A 17,161-nucleotide genomic window follows, 5' to 3' on the forward strand; every position below is an offset into this window, starting at 1 on the left:
CAATCTCTTTGCTCATTTCCTTTCACATTGCATCCACCTGTTTCCCATTTGCCCAGATGTTAGTGTATTGGCTTTTTGCCCCATCACCATGCTCTTCCATCACCTGAGATTTTTGTACACAAACGTTATTTTTAAATTAATAGATTAAAAAAAATACAAATTACAAATTTGGTGAATGATAACCAACAAACTAACTTTGTCTTTCCTTGGTTCTGGCAACAGGTAAGGAACACCCCCAACGTCTGCGATGCGCTCATTCCCGCACAGGCCTGTTACCAAAGAGAGAAAAAAACAAAAAACATTAACTATCTATAATTCCAGCAGTGTGTGTGTGTGTGTGTGTGTGTGTGTGTGTGTGTGTGTGTGTGTGTGTGTGTGTGTGTGTGTGTGTGTGTGTGTGTGTGTGTGTGTGTGTGTGTGTGTGTGTGTGTGACCACTGTTTCTCGACAACAACTGGTCCAATCTAATTGAAACTTGCCAGCTATATTGCTGGGGACCTGAGTATGTGCCTTTTCAAGGTTTGATATTAATCGGACAAGTTCTTCCCAAGTTATGGCCATTTATTTACCAACCAATGACAGGACACGTTGCTGCGTAGGAGTGGCCGATGCGCCATTTAGTTACCAATCACAGGACACGCTACTGCGTAGGCATGACCGTTGGGGAAGAGATCCTCAGCCGCGTTCCCCATTATGGGTTACAGCGTACGGACTTCCGGATAGTGATGACACTGTATTCTAATAATTTCTCGATTTCTTATGCGTATTTATGGATAAACACAATGCCCCAATCGAGTCGTCGTTTACGAGAGCGAAGGAACGGCCTGTGTGTTTGTTTGAAAGTTATTATTTTTGGGGGTTTTTTTTGTTTTTTTGTTTTGTTTTTTGGTTTGCACGTACGGACACGCAGGTATGGCCACGCACGTACGGCCAGGCGAGAGCGAAGGAAAGGCCTGTGTGGTTGTTGTTTCTACTCACTTGGTTTGAAAGATTTTTTTTTTTGCACGTACTAGTCTATCTATAATTCCAGCAATGTGTGTGTGTGTGTGTGTGTGTGTGTGTGTGTGTGTGTGTGTGTGTGTGTGTGTGTGTGTGTGTGTGTGTGTGTGTGTGTGTGTGTGTGTGTGACCGCTGTTTCTCGACAACCACTGGTCCGATCTAATTGAAACTTGCTAGGTATATTGCTGGGGCCCTGTGGATGTGCCTTTTCAAGGTTTGATATTAATCGGACAAGTGGTTCCCAAGTTATGGCCATTTATTTACCAACCAACAAGACACGTTGCTACGTAGGCGTGGCCGATGGGGAAGAGATCCTCAGCCGCGTTCCCCATTATGGGTTACAACGTATGGACTTCCGGATAGTAATGACTTAGTGTATTCTAATAGTTTCTCGATTTCTTATACGCATTTATAGATGAACACAATGCCCCAATCCAGTCGTCGATTACGAGAGCGAGGGAACGGCCTGTGTGGTAAAAAGTATTTTTTTTTTAATTTTTCTTCTCTTCTATTTGTGTTTTTCCTTGCAATGACATTGCGAAAAGGCAAACTACGTTGGCGCTAATTGAATAATTGGCCATTAAAACTAAATTGCGAATAATCGTAACTGCGATATGCGAACTTCCAGACAGTGAGGACTTAACTTCCAGACTTCCGGATAGTGACGACTTACTGTATTCTTTCTCGATTTATCGACTTACTGTTTTCTTTCTTTCTCGATTTCTGTACTTTCTCGATTTCTTTCTCGATTTTCTTAAACACAATGCCCCAATCCAGTCGTCGTTTACGAGAGCGAAGGAACGAAGCTGCGCGTCGTGCACGCACAATGGAATCCAACAAAGCACGAGTTGCTCGCTTGACACGCGACGCTACACGTGTGACAAGGCATCATGCAGCTGAAACGGATGAAGAACGAACTGCTCGCTTGGCAGGCCACGCACGTTTGGCCACACACGTACGGGCATGCACTAGTATTAGTAAAAAGCCCTGAATACGAGGCTCTGTTCCATGAGTTTCCTCAGCCACAATTAATCCAAGGGCCAGATGCAAAAAAATTGTAAGTTGAGAATCAAGTTGGGGGAATAATTCCCACTATGGTTTTTACTTACACGAAAGTATGACGTCCACTATAATGAATTATGGACATTTCAAATGAGTACCTAAAAGGGTGGAGGAGCTCCTTGTGAGCAAGCGCCCATCCATATCTAGCGCCCAACTGTATCTGCGGACGTCCTCCTGCAGTTGGGTTATTTTTTTAGGAGGTTAGTGGCAGGATTTTAACTCCGGCCACTGTAAAACCCTTCACTCCGAAAAAAAAAAACACATGAAAAACGCAAAGAAAATTGAAAACCCACTCTGTGGGAGTTGCAGCTTCCCTCCACAGGGCAGCTTACTGGAGGACAGGATTGGGGCAAAGCCTTCAGGACCCCCACTCTTTGATGAGAGAAGGAAAACCACGGGGTAACCTTCCCGAGTCAGATTGCGTTAGTCTTAGTGTGTGTCAGGGTGGTGCTGAGGTGTCGTCCACCAGACGGCAGACTCCTTGGGTTAACCTGAGGTGGTCCCTTCAGGTGGGTGCCTGGAATGTCCTATCCCTAAGAGAGGATGACCACCTGTCTCTGTTAGCATCTGAACTCAAGCGTTTGAACATCGGTATTGCAGCAGTCTCTGAGGTTCGGAGACTGGATAGTGGCGAGATCATGGTGGGTGGTTACACCAACTATTGGTCTGGTTGCTCTGATGGTTACCATGCCCAAGGAGTTGCTGTAGCTTTGTCCAATAAGCTGACTCCAATGACAATTGAGGTAACACCGGTCAACGAGTGTTTTATGAGACTAAGGATTCATCACTCCTTGGGTGTCATTTCCCTGGACTCTGTATATGCTCCGACCGAGGCTAGCGATCTCACCGTGAAGGACACTTTCTATCTAAGGACAAGGAAGGCAAGCTCAAGGATGAGAGGGTAGCTGAGGAGTTTGCGAACAGGCTGAGTGGGGATTTGGGGGGTCTTGGTGCTGTCGAGAATCTTGAAGAGTTGTGGAGTGCCTTCAAGACTCTCATCCTTGATGTTGCCGGTGGATGTCTTGGAACTCACCATGGGGCAAAGAATAATTTTGTCTCTCAAGGGACACTGGATACCATTGACTAGAGTCACAGGGCCAGGCTGAATGGCAGAGCTGAGCTGTTCAGGGAGTTTAGGCGTAAAACTGTACATGCACTGAGGTGGACAAGGAGGCCGATGTGCGAGGAATCTGTGAGGGGGGAGAGCATCACCTATGGTCAAGTGATTGTCGTCCTGCTTACAGGGAAATTTGTGCATAGAGTTCCTCCAAGCCCACCCCTCAGTGTACTGCAGTTACAGCAGTGGGTGGTGGGCTTTTGACAGAGGAAACCGAAGTGAAGGCCCACCGAGTCGGTTACTTTGTGCGGCTTTAGCACACTGATCCACCAGCTGTTGAGTTGGATGTCAGGCGTGTTACTATTCATATTGCTGACCCTCCAATCAACTGTGATCCACGTTTGTTTGTGGAAACACAGACTGCGGTGAACCGGTTGAAATGGGGTAAAGCTCCTGGGATCTGTGGCATCCATGCTGAACTTCTCAAGACTGGTGGAAGTGCTGTACTCATGTCATTGCATGCAGTTCTGTGCTCTGCCTGGAACACAGGAATCATTCCAACTGACTGGAAGAGGGGCCTTGTTGTCCCTCTCCAGAAAGGGAAGGGTGATCGCCAGGAATGCAACAACAACCGATGGGTGACGCTGCTCTCAGTGCCAGGCAAGGTCTTTGCTCGGATGATTATTGATGGGGTTTGTCACTATCTGCTTGAGCATCAGCGCGCAGAGCAGTCAGGCTTTACACCAAAGAGGTCAACGATTGACCGTATCCTTGCACTTCGTGTCCTCACCAAACACAGACGAGAGTTTTGGCAGGGGCTGCAAGCATCCTACGTCGATCTCTGCAAAGCATTCGATTCAGTGAATCGGGATGCCTTCTGGAGGATTCTTGGTCTTCGTGGGGTGTCACCAAAACTGATCGATCTGATGTCTGAACTATACTCTGGTACTGAGAGTGCTGTGAGATGTGATGATACCATCTCCAACATATTTCCAGTTGTGACTGGAGTTCATCAGGGGTGTGTACTGGCCCTCACAGTTTTCAGCGCTTGTATGGACTGGATTCTGGGAAGGATGTCGGAGAGATCAACCTGCGGTGCATCGTTTGGGATGTCAATATCTCTGACCTCGATTTTCCAGATGATGCAGTCATCTTTGTGGAGACTCTAGATATCCTTTTGGGGGCCCTCCAGGTGCTGGATGAGGAGTCGGAGCCGCTGGGATTACGGGTTTCTTGGGTCAAAACTACGATCCAGGCTTTCGGTGACATCTTGGATGCTGCTGTCCTGTCTGTGTCTGTTTGTGGTGAGGATGTTGAGGTCGTGGAGAGATTCACTTACCTTGGCAGTGATATTCATGTCTCTGCTGGCTGTGAGTCAGAGGTCAATAGACGTCTGGGTCGGGCCTGGGGAGTCATGGATTCACTGGATCATGGGGTGTGGTGCTGCCGGTACCTGTGCGGGAGGACGAAAGTCCGAGTCTTCAGGTCCTTGGTACTTCCAGTCTTGCTCTATGGATGCGAGACTTGGACTCTGACCAAGGTTCTGAGATGAAGACTTAAATCCTTCAGTACCAGGTCTCTTTGGAGAATCCTTGGCTATCGCTGGTCAGATTTTGTGTCCAGCGAGCGGTTGCTGAGAGGGATTCAAATGAGATTTGTTACCTGCATCGTCTGTGAGCATCAGCTGCGGCTGTGTGGACATGTAGCTTCTTTTCCTGACGCTGATCCTGCTCACCAGATTCTCTCAGCACAGGCGTCTCGTGAGTGGAGGAAATCAATAGGCCGGGCATGTTCCCCGTGGTTGCAGCATGTTGATCGGCATCTCAAGGAGATTGGGGGTGGGCCAGGCATCTGCCTGGGAGACGGCCAGACAGAGGCCCCTGAAGTACCGGAGCAAAGTGGACGAAGCGACAGGCTCCTCCAGCGCATGCTCCCATTCCCGACCTGACCTGACCTAGCTTATTGCCACCTTTAAAATGGCCACCATTTTCAAGCAATATTCATATAATTCAAAACTATGGTTGCATGGCAAATTCTGGTGGTCAAACCTTCATTTGTACTGATCAAATGTCGGTCACAATATAATGAGGAGCATGTCAATACTTATTTTAACCATTTTTAGATGTCGTGCTAAGGCCGAGGTCACATTTGCCATGGCGACCGTGGGGTCTCCAAAATCTGCGGCCACTAGCAATTATACGGCGGCCGCAGTATTTCCACGGTCACACAATGTAGCAGTCACATATGTTTTTATTTTTCGGGGAGCCGCATGGCGTATTTATAAATTGTGGAGACCGAAAACGTGGTGGTGCCGTATGGTCTTTGATTTGATGTCGCACGGTGACCTTAGGGCGTCGCTATGGCGGCCATAGAATTTTCAAGGCAGACGCAAGGTGCCCGCAGGGGGGCCAGAAGGCGAACGTGCGGCCAGATGGACGGTAACGAGTCGGTATATATACCAGTTCTTTTTTTTACTGAAATAAAAATATACCAGTATATATAACTGAATATACTATAACTATAATATACCGTGGTGCCCCCAGAATCCGAACACCCCATTGCTTGAACAAATTGAAATCCGAACAATTTTTTCAAGAAAATTTTGCACTAAAAACCTAATACATTTTTAAAAAACCAACACAACGTAGCGTTCATGTTTGTTCACGTGTCTCCCCCACCTGTTCGAACCGCATCTTCGCGCTTTGTTCATTCAGTTCGTCGGTGGAAGTCCTCGTGAAAGCATCTCTCGTGTGTCGATCGATACTTTAGGCCTCAGTCACATTTGCACTATGGCGAGGATACGGCAGCCATACGCTCTCTGAATTGACAGAAACGTGTGGCGGCCGCAGAGAAACTGAGGTGGCCTCAGGGTGGCCCTATGCCATTTGGCTATATTTTACAGGTCGTAAGGTCGCCGTGGAATTATAGCGCGGAGTTATAACTTTTTTCATTTCTACGTTCGCTGTAGAAATTCGACAAGCCGAAAAAAAAAACTGGTTAAAAAAAAAAAAATTAACCCATTCGTTACCGTCCGTCTGGCCGCACGTTCGGCTTAGGGTCCCCCTGCGGTCGCCTTGCGGGCACCTTGCGTCTGCCTTGAAAATTCTATGGCCGCCGCAGGAACGCCCTAAGGTCACCGTGCGACATCAAATCAAAGACCGTACGGCACACCCATATTTTCGGTCTCCAAAATTTATAAATACGCCGTGCGGCTACCCGAAAAATAACAAGGACAAATGTGTCCAAGAGCAGCATCCAAAACCTAAAGGTTTTGTCGGCTAAAAAAAAAATAAAAAACAACAACAACTTCCGATATTTCGTCACGTGCCTTCATTAAGCCAATAGCGAAACCCGTCATAATGTATTTACGTATTTACAGAGATGCCAACTTTTGGAAATCAGAATTAGGGAGGATTTTCAACCGACACCAAATAATGTGCGCGAAGCGCACATCTCGAGTGCGGAGCGCTCGACCCTTGCGCCGGGGTCCAGGGCCCGCCTTAGGGCCCTGGAAGCTCTGGGGTTCTAGACGCTCTCTAGTGCCCTCTGAGCCCTATTTTGGAGCATTTAACATGTTAAGAATTCCCACTTTTTGAACAAAAAAAGGGGAAAACTGTGCACTTTTTAATGTTACGTGTATGTTAATATTAGTAAGTTAGGGGACAATCAAAGATTAACAAAAAGCACAAAAGAAGCAATATTTTTCTTACCTTACTGGCTGGTACTACTGCTGCTTGCTTTTTCCATGGCAGCTTTGCTGAGTGACAGCTGTGTGGCTCTTTTAGCCCTTCTGATTATGTCTTTGCTGTATTCTCTCTGGTAGCAAGGGGTGCTATGAGCTAGTTTTTCAATTAAGAGAGCTTCCAGGGTTTTGACACTCAAATTGGGACGAAATTCAGTATGATTCTTCCGTACAAGACTGAGTGCCCGCTCACATGATGCGTTCGAATGAGGAATGACCAAGATTCCCTTCATCACTTTGCTCAAATTAGGATACTTCTTGGCACCAGTGCAGGGATCTGTGAGCTGTGAAATCCGATGCCACTGCTCATCCACTCTCACTGTCTCAGTAGCAATTGTAGCTATGGAGGCGTCTGCCTGGTAGTGAGCGAATTCACTCTCAAGACTGTCTATGTCACTATCACCGCCACTGAACAGACAGGGGAATTTCTTGATGAAAACTCCACACAGTCAAACCCCACTTCTTGGTGTAGCTTAACATCCAGCACCTGAGCATGCTTGGCTAATTCATCATCTAGCGGCCAGGTTTTGAAGATATAATTGCAGGCTTTCACATAATATGAGCGAACTGCACTGAAGAAACCTTGGATGTCTGACTCACTCAGAGTGAAGGTGGATTTCTTGAGACTCCTTTGTTCCCTTATATACAGTTTGGCATCGTTCCCAATCATGAGGTCCTCATCATTCTTCTGATGATTTCTGTCAGAGAAGGGTACATTAACCAGAGCAACCGATGACACCGATGGTTTCAAAACCGTACGAAGATATCTTTCAGAAGACCATTCAATTCTCCGTGCAGGAGATGAATACAGGGTTCGTCTCTTTGGAGCAGAAGATTCCCCTTCTCAAAAAGCTTGTTCGCATATCGAAGGAAGAAACAATAGAGTTTTGTTTGTGGAGACAAGAACATCCTGTTGACACGTTTTTCTCTAGATTCCTGCACAGTGTTTGAGGAAGATGCGCTTTTAGTTGTAGAACTCGTAGTACACTTAGCCGCAGGGCGATCACACTTGCGTTTACTGCCAGCAGAAGAGGTCAGACTCGTAGTACCAGATCCAATTTTACGTTTGAGAGAGAGCTTGAGGTAGGTGCAGCCAAGGAAGAAGACCTCTGATTCGAAGGTTTTGCTGAGCTTCTATCAAGTGATTTGGCAAAAGCAGAACTTAACTTGGGTCCTTCTTGCCTGTAGATGGGACTATCACAGTCTTTCTCGACTCTGAAGGAATCTGCTTTGTAGATGAACGTGATGAAGGGCCGGTGATGCTACCTGCTCTCAGCATTGGTTTTGGTGCTGTCCCTGCTGTCTTCTTCGCAGCAGATACTGCAGTGGTAGTGGTGAATGCTGCTCCACGAGTGCTTGATCCTGCAGTGCCAGTACTGGCAGTAGATACAGTGCCGTCCTTCTTGCTCGTTGTTGGAGTCTTGGCTACAGTTGGTTGCATTTTTCTTCGTACTTCTTCTTTGAAGAAGAGGCGAAGTGGCTCCCACTGTTCAATCAGCCTGTCGAGGCACTGACCAAGGGACAGCCACCTTGTTGCGACATGCTTCAGAATCTTGTGTGTCGGGGCATCACAGAGTTCTTGCAGTGCTTTCACTCCTTTGACGCGCTTACTACTTTTGTCCAAGTAGTAGTAAATATCGATGAGAAAGTCATCTAATTCAATGGGTAAGGCCTGAGCCGCCTTCTTGGCCGTATTGTGCATCATATGGCAAGGGCATCCCATGATGTAGCACTCTGGATTTTGTTTGTGGATATAAGCAGCGACTCCTTTGTGCTTGCCCACCATGACAGAGGCATTATCAGCACAAAAGGAAACACAATTTCCCCACAGAATTTTCCTGTCACTGAACTCATGATCAAGCAGTTTGAAAATGTTTTCTCCAGTGGAATCTTGTTTGCACGCAGGCAAACTTAGCAAACCTTGCTTCACAATCCCAGCACTGTTGTCATAGTACGAAATCAGGACAGGATATAGCTGGGCCTCACCACTGTCATTGCTACCGTCTGTAGCTAGGCTAAATGGAGCTAGTCTAGCAATATCGGCAATAGATGAAGCAGTAACATTTGACAACTCACCAATTACACTGGTCAACAACAAATTTGTTGTTTGCATTTTTTAAGCTGATTTAGGACGAATCTGATGCGCTGAATCCAAAACTCACATTAATTTTGTTCAATCAGGTCAAGTTTTTGAGATATGGCCACATGTCGTTTTTTACATTTTTGTTCACATGTAAACATGTGTGGAGCATTTTAGAAGAAGTTGGTGGGGGTAAAATATCATGTCAAATAATTGTTTTAATTGGAAATAATTATTTTAATGACAAGAAGTATTCAGGTACGATAGTTCTAGGTGATTATGTCGAAAAGGGATCAGTTTGAAGTCATAAAACCTCAAAATCTTCCAAAAATTGGTGAGGCAAAGCATAAAGTTCATGGATCAAAACTAAAGTTAATGGGGCAGATTTTGTAATAATGTGATACAAAAAAGTTGTATTTCTTGAAATAACGAACTCTGAAGAATGTACAATACCTACATGCGCCAATTTATGACATGCGCTTCTGCTCAAGCTTGGAGTGCCACAGTACGAACCCAAAGATTGGAGACTGTTCATTGACAGCAGCAAGCGATCACTGAAATGTGTTCTGCTACACAACGGCAACCAGTTTGCCTCTGTACCCATCGCTCACTCGACTACACTGAAGGAGAAGTATGAAGCGGTGAAGTACGTGCTGGAGAAAATTGGTTATGATCAGCATAAGTGGTTTATTTGTGTTGACCTGAAGATGGTGAACTTTTTGTTGGGACAACAGTCTGGCTTCACCAAGTACCCATGTTTTCTGTGCATGTGGGATAGTAGGGACCGTGCTCAGCATTACACGAAGAAGGACTGGCCTGTGCGGGAGGAATTGGTGCCATGCAAAGAAAGGAACGTCATCAACGACCCTCTGGTGGACAGAGACAGAATACTCTTCCCACCGCTGCACATCAAGCTCGGCTTAATCAAGCAGTTCACCAAGGCTCTGGACAAAGATGGTGACTGCTTCACTTACTTGTGCCAGGCTTTTCCAGGATTGACCATGGAGAAGTTGAAAGTTGGCATCTTTGATGGTTCTCAGATCCGTCAGCTCATCAGAGATCCAGAGTTCAAAAACTCAATGAACGAAGTGGAACTGGAAGCGTGGAAGACATTTGTTTTGGTAGTGAAGAACTTTCTTGGCAACAATAAGGCCAGAAACTACGCAGAACTTGTCAACAACATGCTGACTGCTTTCAGAAACCTGGGTTGCAACATGAGCATCAAGATGCACTACCTATTTTCACATATGAACCGGTTTCCTGAGAACCTGGGTTCAATGAGTGACGAGCAGGGGAGAGATTCCATCAGGACATGAAGGAGATGGAGACCAGGTATCAGGGTCGCTGGGACGCAGTCATGATGGCTGACTACTGTTGGAATCTGAAGAGAGACCTCCCTGCCGCTGAACATTCCAGGAGTTCGAAGAAACGGAAGTTCAAGCCCTGAAGTTTGAACAGTGGTGACGCAACATGCAATTTACTTGTACTTACCTTTATCAATGCCCACCATTCAGATGACAGTAATCGATGTTTCTATCATGTAATCAATAAATGTTGTTGGCAAAACATTTTTTTTTCTTAAAAACATGTTTAGGATGATATGTGTTGACAAAAATCAGCTGATAATGCCACAAAAATGTAATTGATTTTGTCACAAGATCTGATTTTTTCAAATCAACTTAGCACAAAAACCTGACCTGATGGAGAGAAACGGATGCCATTTCCTGATTCAGCAGTGCCAGAATACCCTAATTCACTTGTAGAAATCTAGACAACATTCAGAAAGTAAAAAATTGTTGACCAGTGTTCTTTTTTCTTCTTTGTTCTTGTTCTTTTTTTTTTTTTCTTTTTTTTTCTTTTTTTTTTCTTGCTTTTTGTTCTTGTTTTTTTTTTTTTTTTTTTTTTTTTTTTTTTTTGTTCTTGCACATCTTGCACATCTTGCAAGTTTTTGTTCTTGCACATCCATACTTTGAAGCAACTTTTGAATCTGGAAACATCTTTTGAAATAGAGGTCCAGCATGATCTGAGACTGATATGGGCAAGTTATGTTCCACAATAAATCCACTAAAGAGAAGTTCCGCTCGGGTAACATCCTCTTCCTCGCTTGTCCCTTGTTTGGTGAAATAATTCAGAAGTGTACCGGTACTCGTGCTCGAAGATCTCTCCTTTGCAATGTCTGTGTGCCGTTTGCTTCCAACGTGCTTCCGAATATCATCGCGACCTCCGTGCTCAACTGAAATATCAACGCTGCATACTGTACAATACGCATGATGAATTCTCTTTCAGACTTTCGAATACACGGGTATTGGAGACTGTATTCGGTCTTGTACTTCTGAGACCATTTCTTGGTCTTCGTAGCTTCTTTTCTGCCATTTCGTAATCAACATCGAGGGCTTGAAGCATCGGTAACTTCGAAGTCGATGTTCCACAGCTGCAGCGCGACTCGTAGAACTCTAGCGGCTGTTAAATTAAACACCGCACGGTGGTCGCGACCGCCGGGCTGGTACGGGGCCCAGCTGCATGCAGTGAGCGTATCGCATGCATATACACTGTGCATACATACCGCATGCACTGTATTGCACACATACCGCATGCACTAAATCTCAGTGCATGATCGCATAAGCGAGATCCAGACCCAATAGCCACTGCTCCTCATTTGAATTTGCAATTTTTTACGTACAATTTGGTAGCAGCGAACGTTATGGAGTTACCACATGCTATACGTAGCAGACGATGCTTTTCATTCAATTCTCATACTAGTACATTCTGATTAGTGAACAGTGCAAAAATATCAAAATTTCGGGAGGATAAGGATAGTGATCGTAAGGGCGGGAGTTTGGGTGAATTTTCGGAAGCCTCCCGATGAAATCGGGAGGGTTGGCATTGCTGTATTTACGATATATCGTGTATTTACGAAATATATAATGTATTTACGAAATTACAATACGATAAAGGGAATAATCTTTAAATAGTAACCCAGGTCAAAAAACCAGTAAAGACCAGTAGCTTACTGGTCAACTGGTACCAGTTGAAAACCAGTAGCCAACTGGTACCAGTAAAGCCAGTTGGTTTCTTACTGGTTTTAATATGGAAATTGGAATAGAGTGATATATTACCAGTTGAAATACATGTATTTAACTAACTGGTATCAACTGGGACCAGTACATTGTAACTGGTATCAACTGGGAGACCAGTACATTGCAACTGGTATCAACTGGGACCAGTACATTGCAACTGGTATCAACTGGAACCAGTAAGACTTTAACTGGTACAAATATGAGCTACTGGTTTTTTCAACTGGGAAATTGGAATTCTGACTGAATTTAACTGGTACCAGTTGAAACAAATAGAGACCAGTTAAAGACCAATTAGAACCAATAGAGACCAGTTGAAAATGTGTACTGGTTTTAACTGGTTTTTCGACCTGGGAACGCCAACTTTTCGAAACTTTAAAGCAAATGTCTGAATATATTTAAAAGTTCATGATAGACGCTCTTAAAAGGCACCGTCTATGTGAGGATGTGTACATGTGCTCAGTATTTAAGGCGATCCAGATCTTGTATATACAAGAGCCGAGTCCGAGAGATTAAGGTTTTGTCTTCACAAGAAGAAGAACAACAACAACAACAACAACGCCAAGCTCTCTATGAGTAGCGTTCTCTTCGCGAGACGCTGCTAAAAACATATGTGACTGCTACAGTGTGTGACCGTGGAATTACTGCGGCCGCTTTATAATTGCTAGTGCCTGTACATTTTGTCGACCGTCCGGTCGCTGAGCCAAATGTGACAGGCCTTACCTCGTGTTTTCACCTTCATTTGTGATGTTTGTTTTTTTTACTCATCTTGTGTTTTAATTAAGAACAAAAAAAGCAATCCGATCACGTGGTGTGACGGACTGTCGGGCAAGGATTGAATTTCACAGCAAAACCAGTTGTAATTTGGAATATCCATGATGACGTCAGCCAGATGCGTTTGATGAAAGTGATTGTGGTCCTGCGGGCATCATGTTTGATGAGCTGCCCTGGGGGCAGCACTTTCGCTGAGTGCGCGAGCGATCGGAACCCAGGCCGGAGCACGAGCCTGTGTGGACCTTTGGATGTGGTGATTGTACCAGTTTACACACAATACACCGCCACCGAAGGTCATTTACTCATCTTATTTTCCCTTAAACATGGGGAATTTCAGTTTAAAGTGTCTTGAAAGTGGGTTTTCTTTGGGTCCACGAACGGATTAATTCACTCCATTATTTCTTATTGGGAAAATATTTTTGGAATCCGAACTTTTTGCAATCCGAACAGCCTCCTGGAACGAATTATATTGGGATTCTAGGGGCACCACGGTATAGGCAAACACCTATACTCCGATCTCTAGTGGTAGCGCACAGTGGACGCACGGTCGACGCAGACTGGCACGGAGGCCGTGCGCAGGTGCACGGCGGGCGTAGGGGAGCCGTGCGTCGACCCTGCATTGCCCGCAGGTAGGCACACAGACCGCAAGGACACCGTACGGCGACCGTGGAAATAGTGCGGCCGCCGTAATTTTTTGGGGGTTGGGAAAATTCATTTTTCATTGAGAAGAGCTTACGGCAGCCGCACGAATAACGCAAGCCCACCGTACGCCCTACGTACGGTCGACGTGGAACACATCTACGTCATAGCTTGGCTTGTCGAATTGCTACGGCGAACGTAGAAATGAAAAAAAAGTTATAACTCCGCGCTATAATTCCACGGCGACCCTTCGGCCTGTTAAATATAGCCAAACGGCATAGGGCCTCCCTGAGGCCACCTCAGTCTCTCTGCGGCCGCCGCACGTTTGTCAATTCAGAGGGCGTACGGCCGCCGTATCCTCACCGTAGAGCAAATGTGATCTAGGCCTAAGTCTCATCGCATGCAAGTGTGCATGGAGTTGCCACCAGCCAGATTGTTCTTGCATGATTAGCAGTCTAAAGTGCACTGCTGCATGTAAACTGCAGAGTTGCTCCAACATGGTAGACGACGATGACGACGACCAGGATTCAAATGATTGTGACAGCGATTGTGACAATGAAGATGATCAACATCAAAACATGTAAACAAATTCGCAATTTTTATCAGTGTATGTTGCATCGATACCGGTAGGCTACACCTTTGTTCAGATTTCATTCAGCATGGTTAGGTTTGAAGAGGACTTGACATAGCCATTGAGTAGAAGATATAACTTTGCCTATTTCCCTACCATTTCATAGAAATTGCACAAGCTATTTTGGGTTAAGAGCAAAGCACAACATAGTGTAGGGAATTTTTTTTCCAGTTCTGCAGGCCCACGATCAGGTTAGACCAGGTTTTGTTTTGAAATTCAAACTACCTACAACTGCAGTAGGGTACAAATGAATGATGGAAGCACATATAGGTGGAATTACGTGTAGATTTTCATGAAAAACACGAAATTGTTCATTTATATGACAAACATAATTATAGGTAGAGCAATTATAAGCCTTAATCGACAAACAACGCAAAAGATTTAGGCATTTTTTATCAACATTTCCTCATATATTTTAGACAAGCATCTATGAAAATGGTCTAAATGAGTACACTAATGGCACACCCAGAATGTTATGCTGACCAACTTTACTTCCAAACCTTCTAAAGATCCAAAGAGCCATAGTTTTGATTTGCATGAATTACGATTGAAAATGGCAGCCATTTTTGAAGATGGTGTCCAAAATGGCATTAAGAGACTCATTTGAAATTCTGTTTCTTCCAAAAGCAAACAATATGTATCAACTTTTTCACTCTCTCCTCTTTCAATGTATAGGGAAGTATCCACTCTATTAGACTTTATAGTTTCCTTTTGAGTGCTCAGGTCAACCGTGTCGATTGTTTATAGGCTTTAAAATGCAACCATATCCAAAATGTGTTCTTTATTTCCATTACTTTCACACACCTTCTGGTAAGACTTTATGCTTTAGCATAATCATTTTTCCCCCAATAAATTTCCAATCTATCTCGTGGATAAAATGTTCCATCTAGAGAAACACGAAGTTGTTTCACCTTAGCATTATCACTCAATGCATTATTCTTATCAGGAGCACCACCTCCATCTGATTTCTTTAAAATGAGCCACAGGTATCACGGCTTCCCTTCCAGAACACCCAAATTCTACGTGTAAGTAGTTTGGTTCAGTTTAACGTGTTGACATCGTATAAGGTATGATATATTTAGCGGTTTCTTTGAGTTAAGTCTTCTGTTCAACATATCTTCTGTTTTACTATTAGGAGTATATTCACTAATATACCAACTAATTTCATCAATAACAAATTTATTCTGAGCACCAAAAGCATTACCAACCCCAAAAAGGAATTTATTTTCATCATCATTCCTTTGCAGTTGAAATCTAATTTTAAGACCACACAGAACTTCATCATAATCACTAAATTCAAATATACCTTTAAGGGGGATTGCCACGGTGAAACTATTTTTTTTACTTTTGTATCATCGTTATACATTGCCTTCCTTTGAGTATAACATGGGTCTGCACCAGTCAGATCAGGGGTAAATTAGGGGAAGTCCTGAGACCAGCGCCATTACGGGTAAGGGAGAAGGTACAGCCATGGGAGGTAGTTGAAACAGAGCCGGAACACGCGATAGTTAGGAAATTATTAATTGAGCCGGTGCGCACCAAGGCACGTGACCCCCTTGGCACGGCCGTCCACACCTAAGATATCACGTAAGGTAGTGTAACCCTGCAGGATTTGCCGTATCAACAGGCATTCCTGGTTGCCTAGGAACTTGCCGGTGCGTGGAATTATCTGTGCCCGGCAGCCTCAGGACAAGTTGTTCGGGAGAAACTTTTAACCCCAAGTCTGCAACAATATATCGCATAATATTTCAAAAATTAATTGGGCCCAATATGTTCTACTGGATCAGGCATTGCGTGGCAGAGGTATGCGCTCTACCGAGTCCCCTTCTCGTTTAATCATGTAATCCACATGACATTCGACATGTTGCGATATGTGGAATTGAATACACCATTTTATTATTATATCATTATATTGTAACATTTTGTACGGTTTCACAAACAATTTCACACCCTCAGAAAAATGTATACAAAACGTGCAGTAAGGCAAATCGGTACAGGACAGTGTTCAAAGAGACGATTTATGGTGTCAACGCATTATTCACAAAAGACTGGTGTCGTAAATGTATGCATCTATAAACAAACATAGATTAATAAGTGTGCAGGTGTGGGAATGTGCACGTGTGAGGTCACGCGCTCGTATACCGGGTGCAGCGAGGCAGAACGGAGCCAGTTGGAGGTCTGGACAATCAACGACAGACACGTCCACCTGCTCAAAATTCTCAGCAAGGCCTGCCTGAAGCACTGCACAAAAAAAATTAAAAATTAAAAAATAAATAATGGAAAAAATTATTCTTCACAAAGCAGGACACCAAGGCTAAACATTTAATGCATTCCTCTGGAAACCATAATAAGCCTGAAACTTAGAATAAATTAAAGACGAAATGAAAGAATGAATAGTAAACAAAAACATGTTTTAAATTTCAACTAGATCGGACATATGGTCTGGCAGCCAGAATTGTTAAGTTTTTTTGATTTTGGTTGCTACCACAAGCTTGTGGTCGGTATTGAGGAACTGAGCACTCCAGTAGACCCTGTAGTTCTGGATCATCCTCCAGTAACCATCAACGAGCACATGGTCAATCTCCTTTGCCACACCACCAGCGTTGGAAAAGCAAGTCCGGCAATGAGCCTATGGGTGCTGAACCCATGAACCAGCCACCCTAAGTCCATGACTTATTGCAAAGTCAAGGAACTTATTAGTGCTATTCTGGTTTGCAGTTTCAGACATATGGGGCCAACACGTCTCATTACCATCCCCATCAGTTCCAGTCAATGCATTGAAATCCCCCAAGACAAGAAGTGTATCTCGCCTGGGGCACCGATTAACCAAAGACTCGAGCGCGGCATAGAATGCGTCCTTCACGGTGAGATAATTCGCCTCAGTCAGAGCATAAACAGAGACCAGGGAAATGACACCCGAGGAGTGAAGAATCCTTAGTCTCATAATACGCTTGTTGACCGGCGTTCCCTCAATTATCATTGCAGTCAGCTTATTGGACACAGCTACAGCAACTCCTTGGGCATGGTAACCATCAGAGCAACCAGACCAAAAAGTGTAACCACCCACCATGATCTCGCCACTATCCGGTCTCCAAACCTCAGAG

General features: G+C 44.5%; 1 protein-coding gene and 1 long non-coding RNA gene across 5 annotated transcripts in view; one reads left to right on the forward strand and one right to left on the reverse strand.

Moving 5' to 3' along the window:
* Positions 1-17,161, reverse strand: part of BKGD (beta-keto-L-gulonate decarboxylase) — a 51,422-nt gene that overhangs the window by 26,781 nt on the left and 7,480 nt on the right. The window contains exons 2-3 of the mRNA XM_085881008.1: positions 16,200-16,298; positions 196-269 (exon numbers count right to left, since the gene is read on the reverse strand). Coding sequence (XP_085737134.1) covers positions 196-269; positions 16,200-16,298 — 173 coding nt within the window. The remainder of the gene's footprint in view (positions 1-195; positions 270-16,199; positions 16,299-17,161) is intronic.
* Positions 1-17,161, forward strand: part of LOC147026030 (uncharacterized) — a 41,721-nt gene that overhangs the window by 18,621 nt on the left and 5,939 nt on the right. The gene's annotated exons all lie outside the window — the stretch shown is intronic.

Source organism: Eptatretus burgeri, chromosome 5 (genome assembly GCF_056783735.1).
Source record: "Eptatretus burgeri isolate ZD-2024b chromosome 5, Ebu_testis_v1, whole genome shotgun sequence".
Taxonomy (NCBI): domain Eukaryota; kingdom Metazoa; phylum Chordata; class Myxini; order Myxiniformes; family Myxinidae; genus Eptatretus; species Eptatretus burgeri.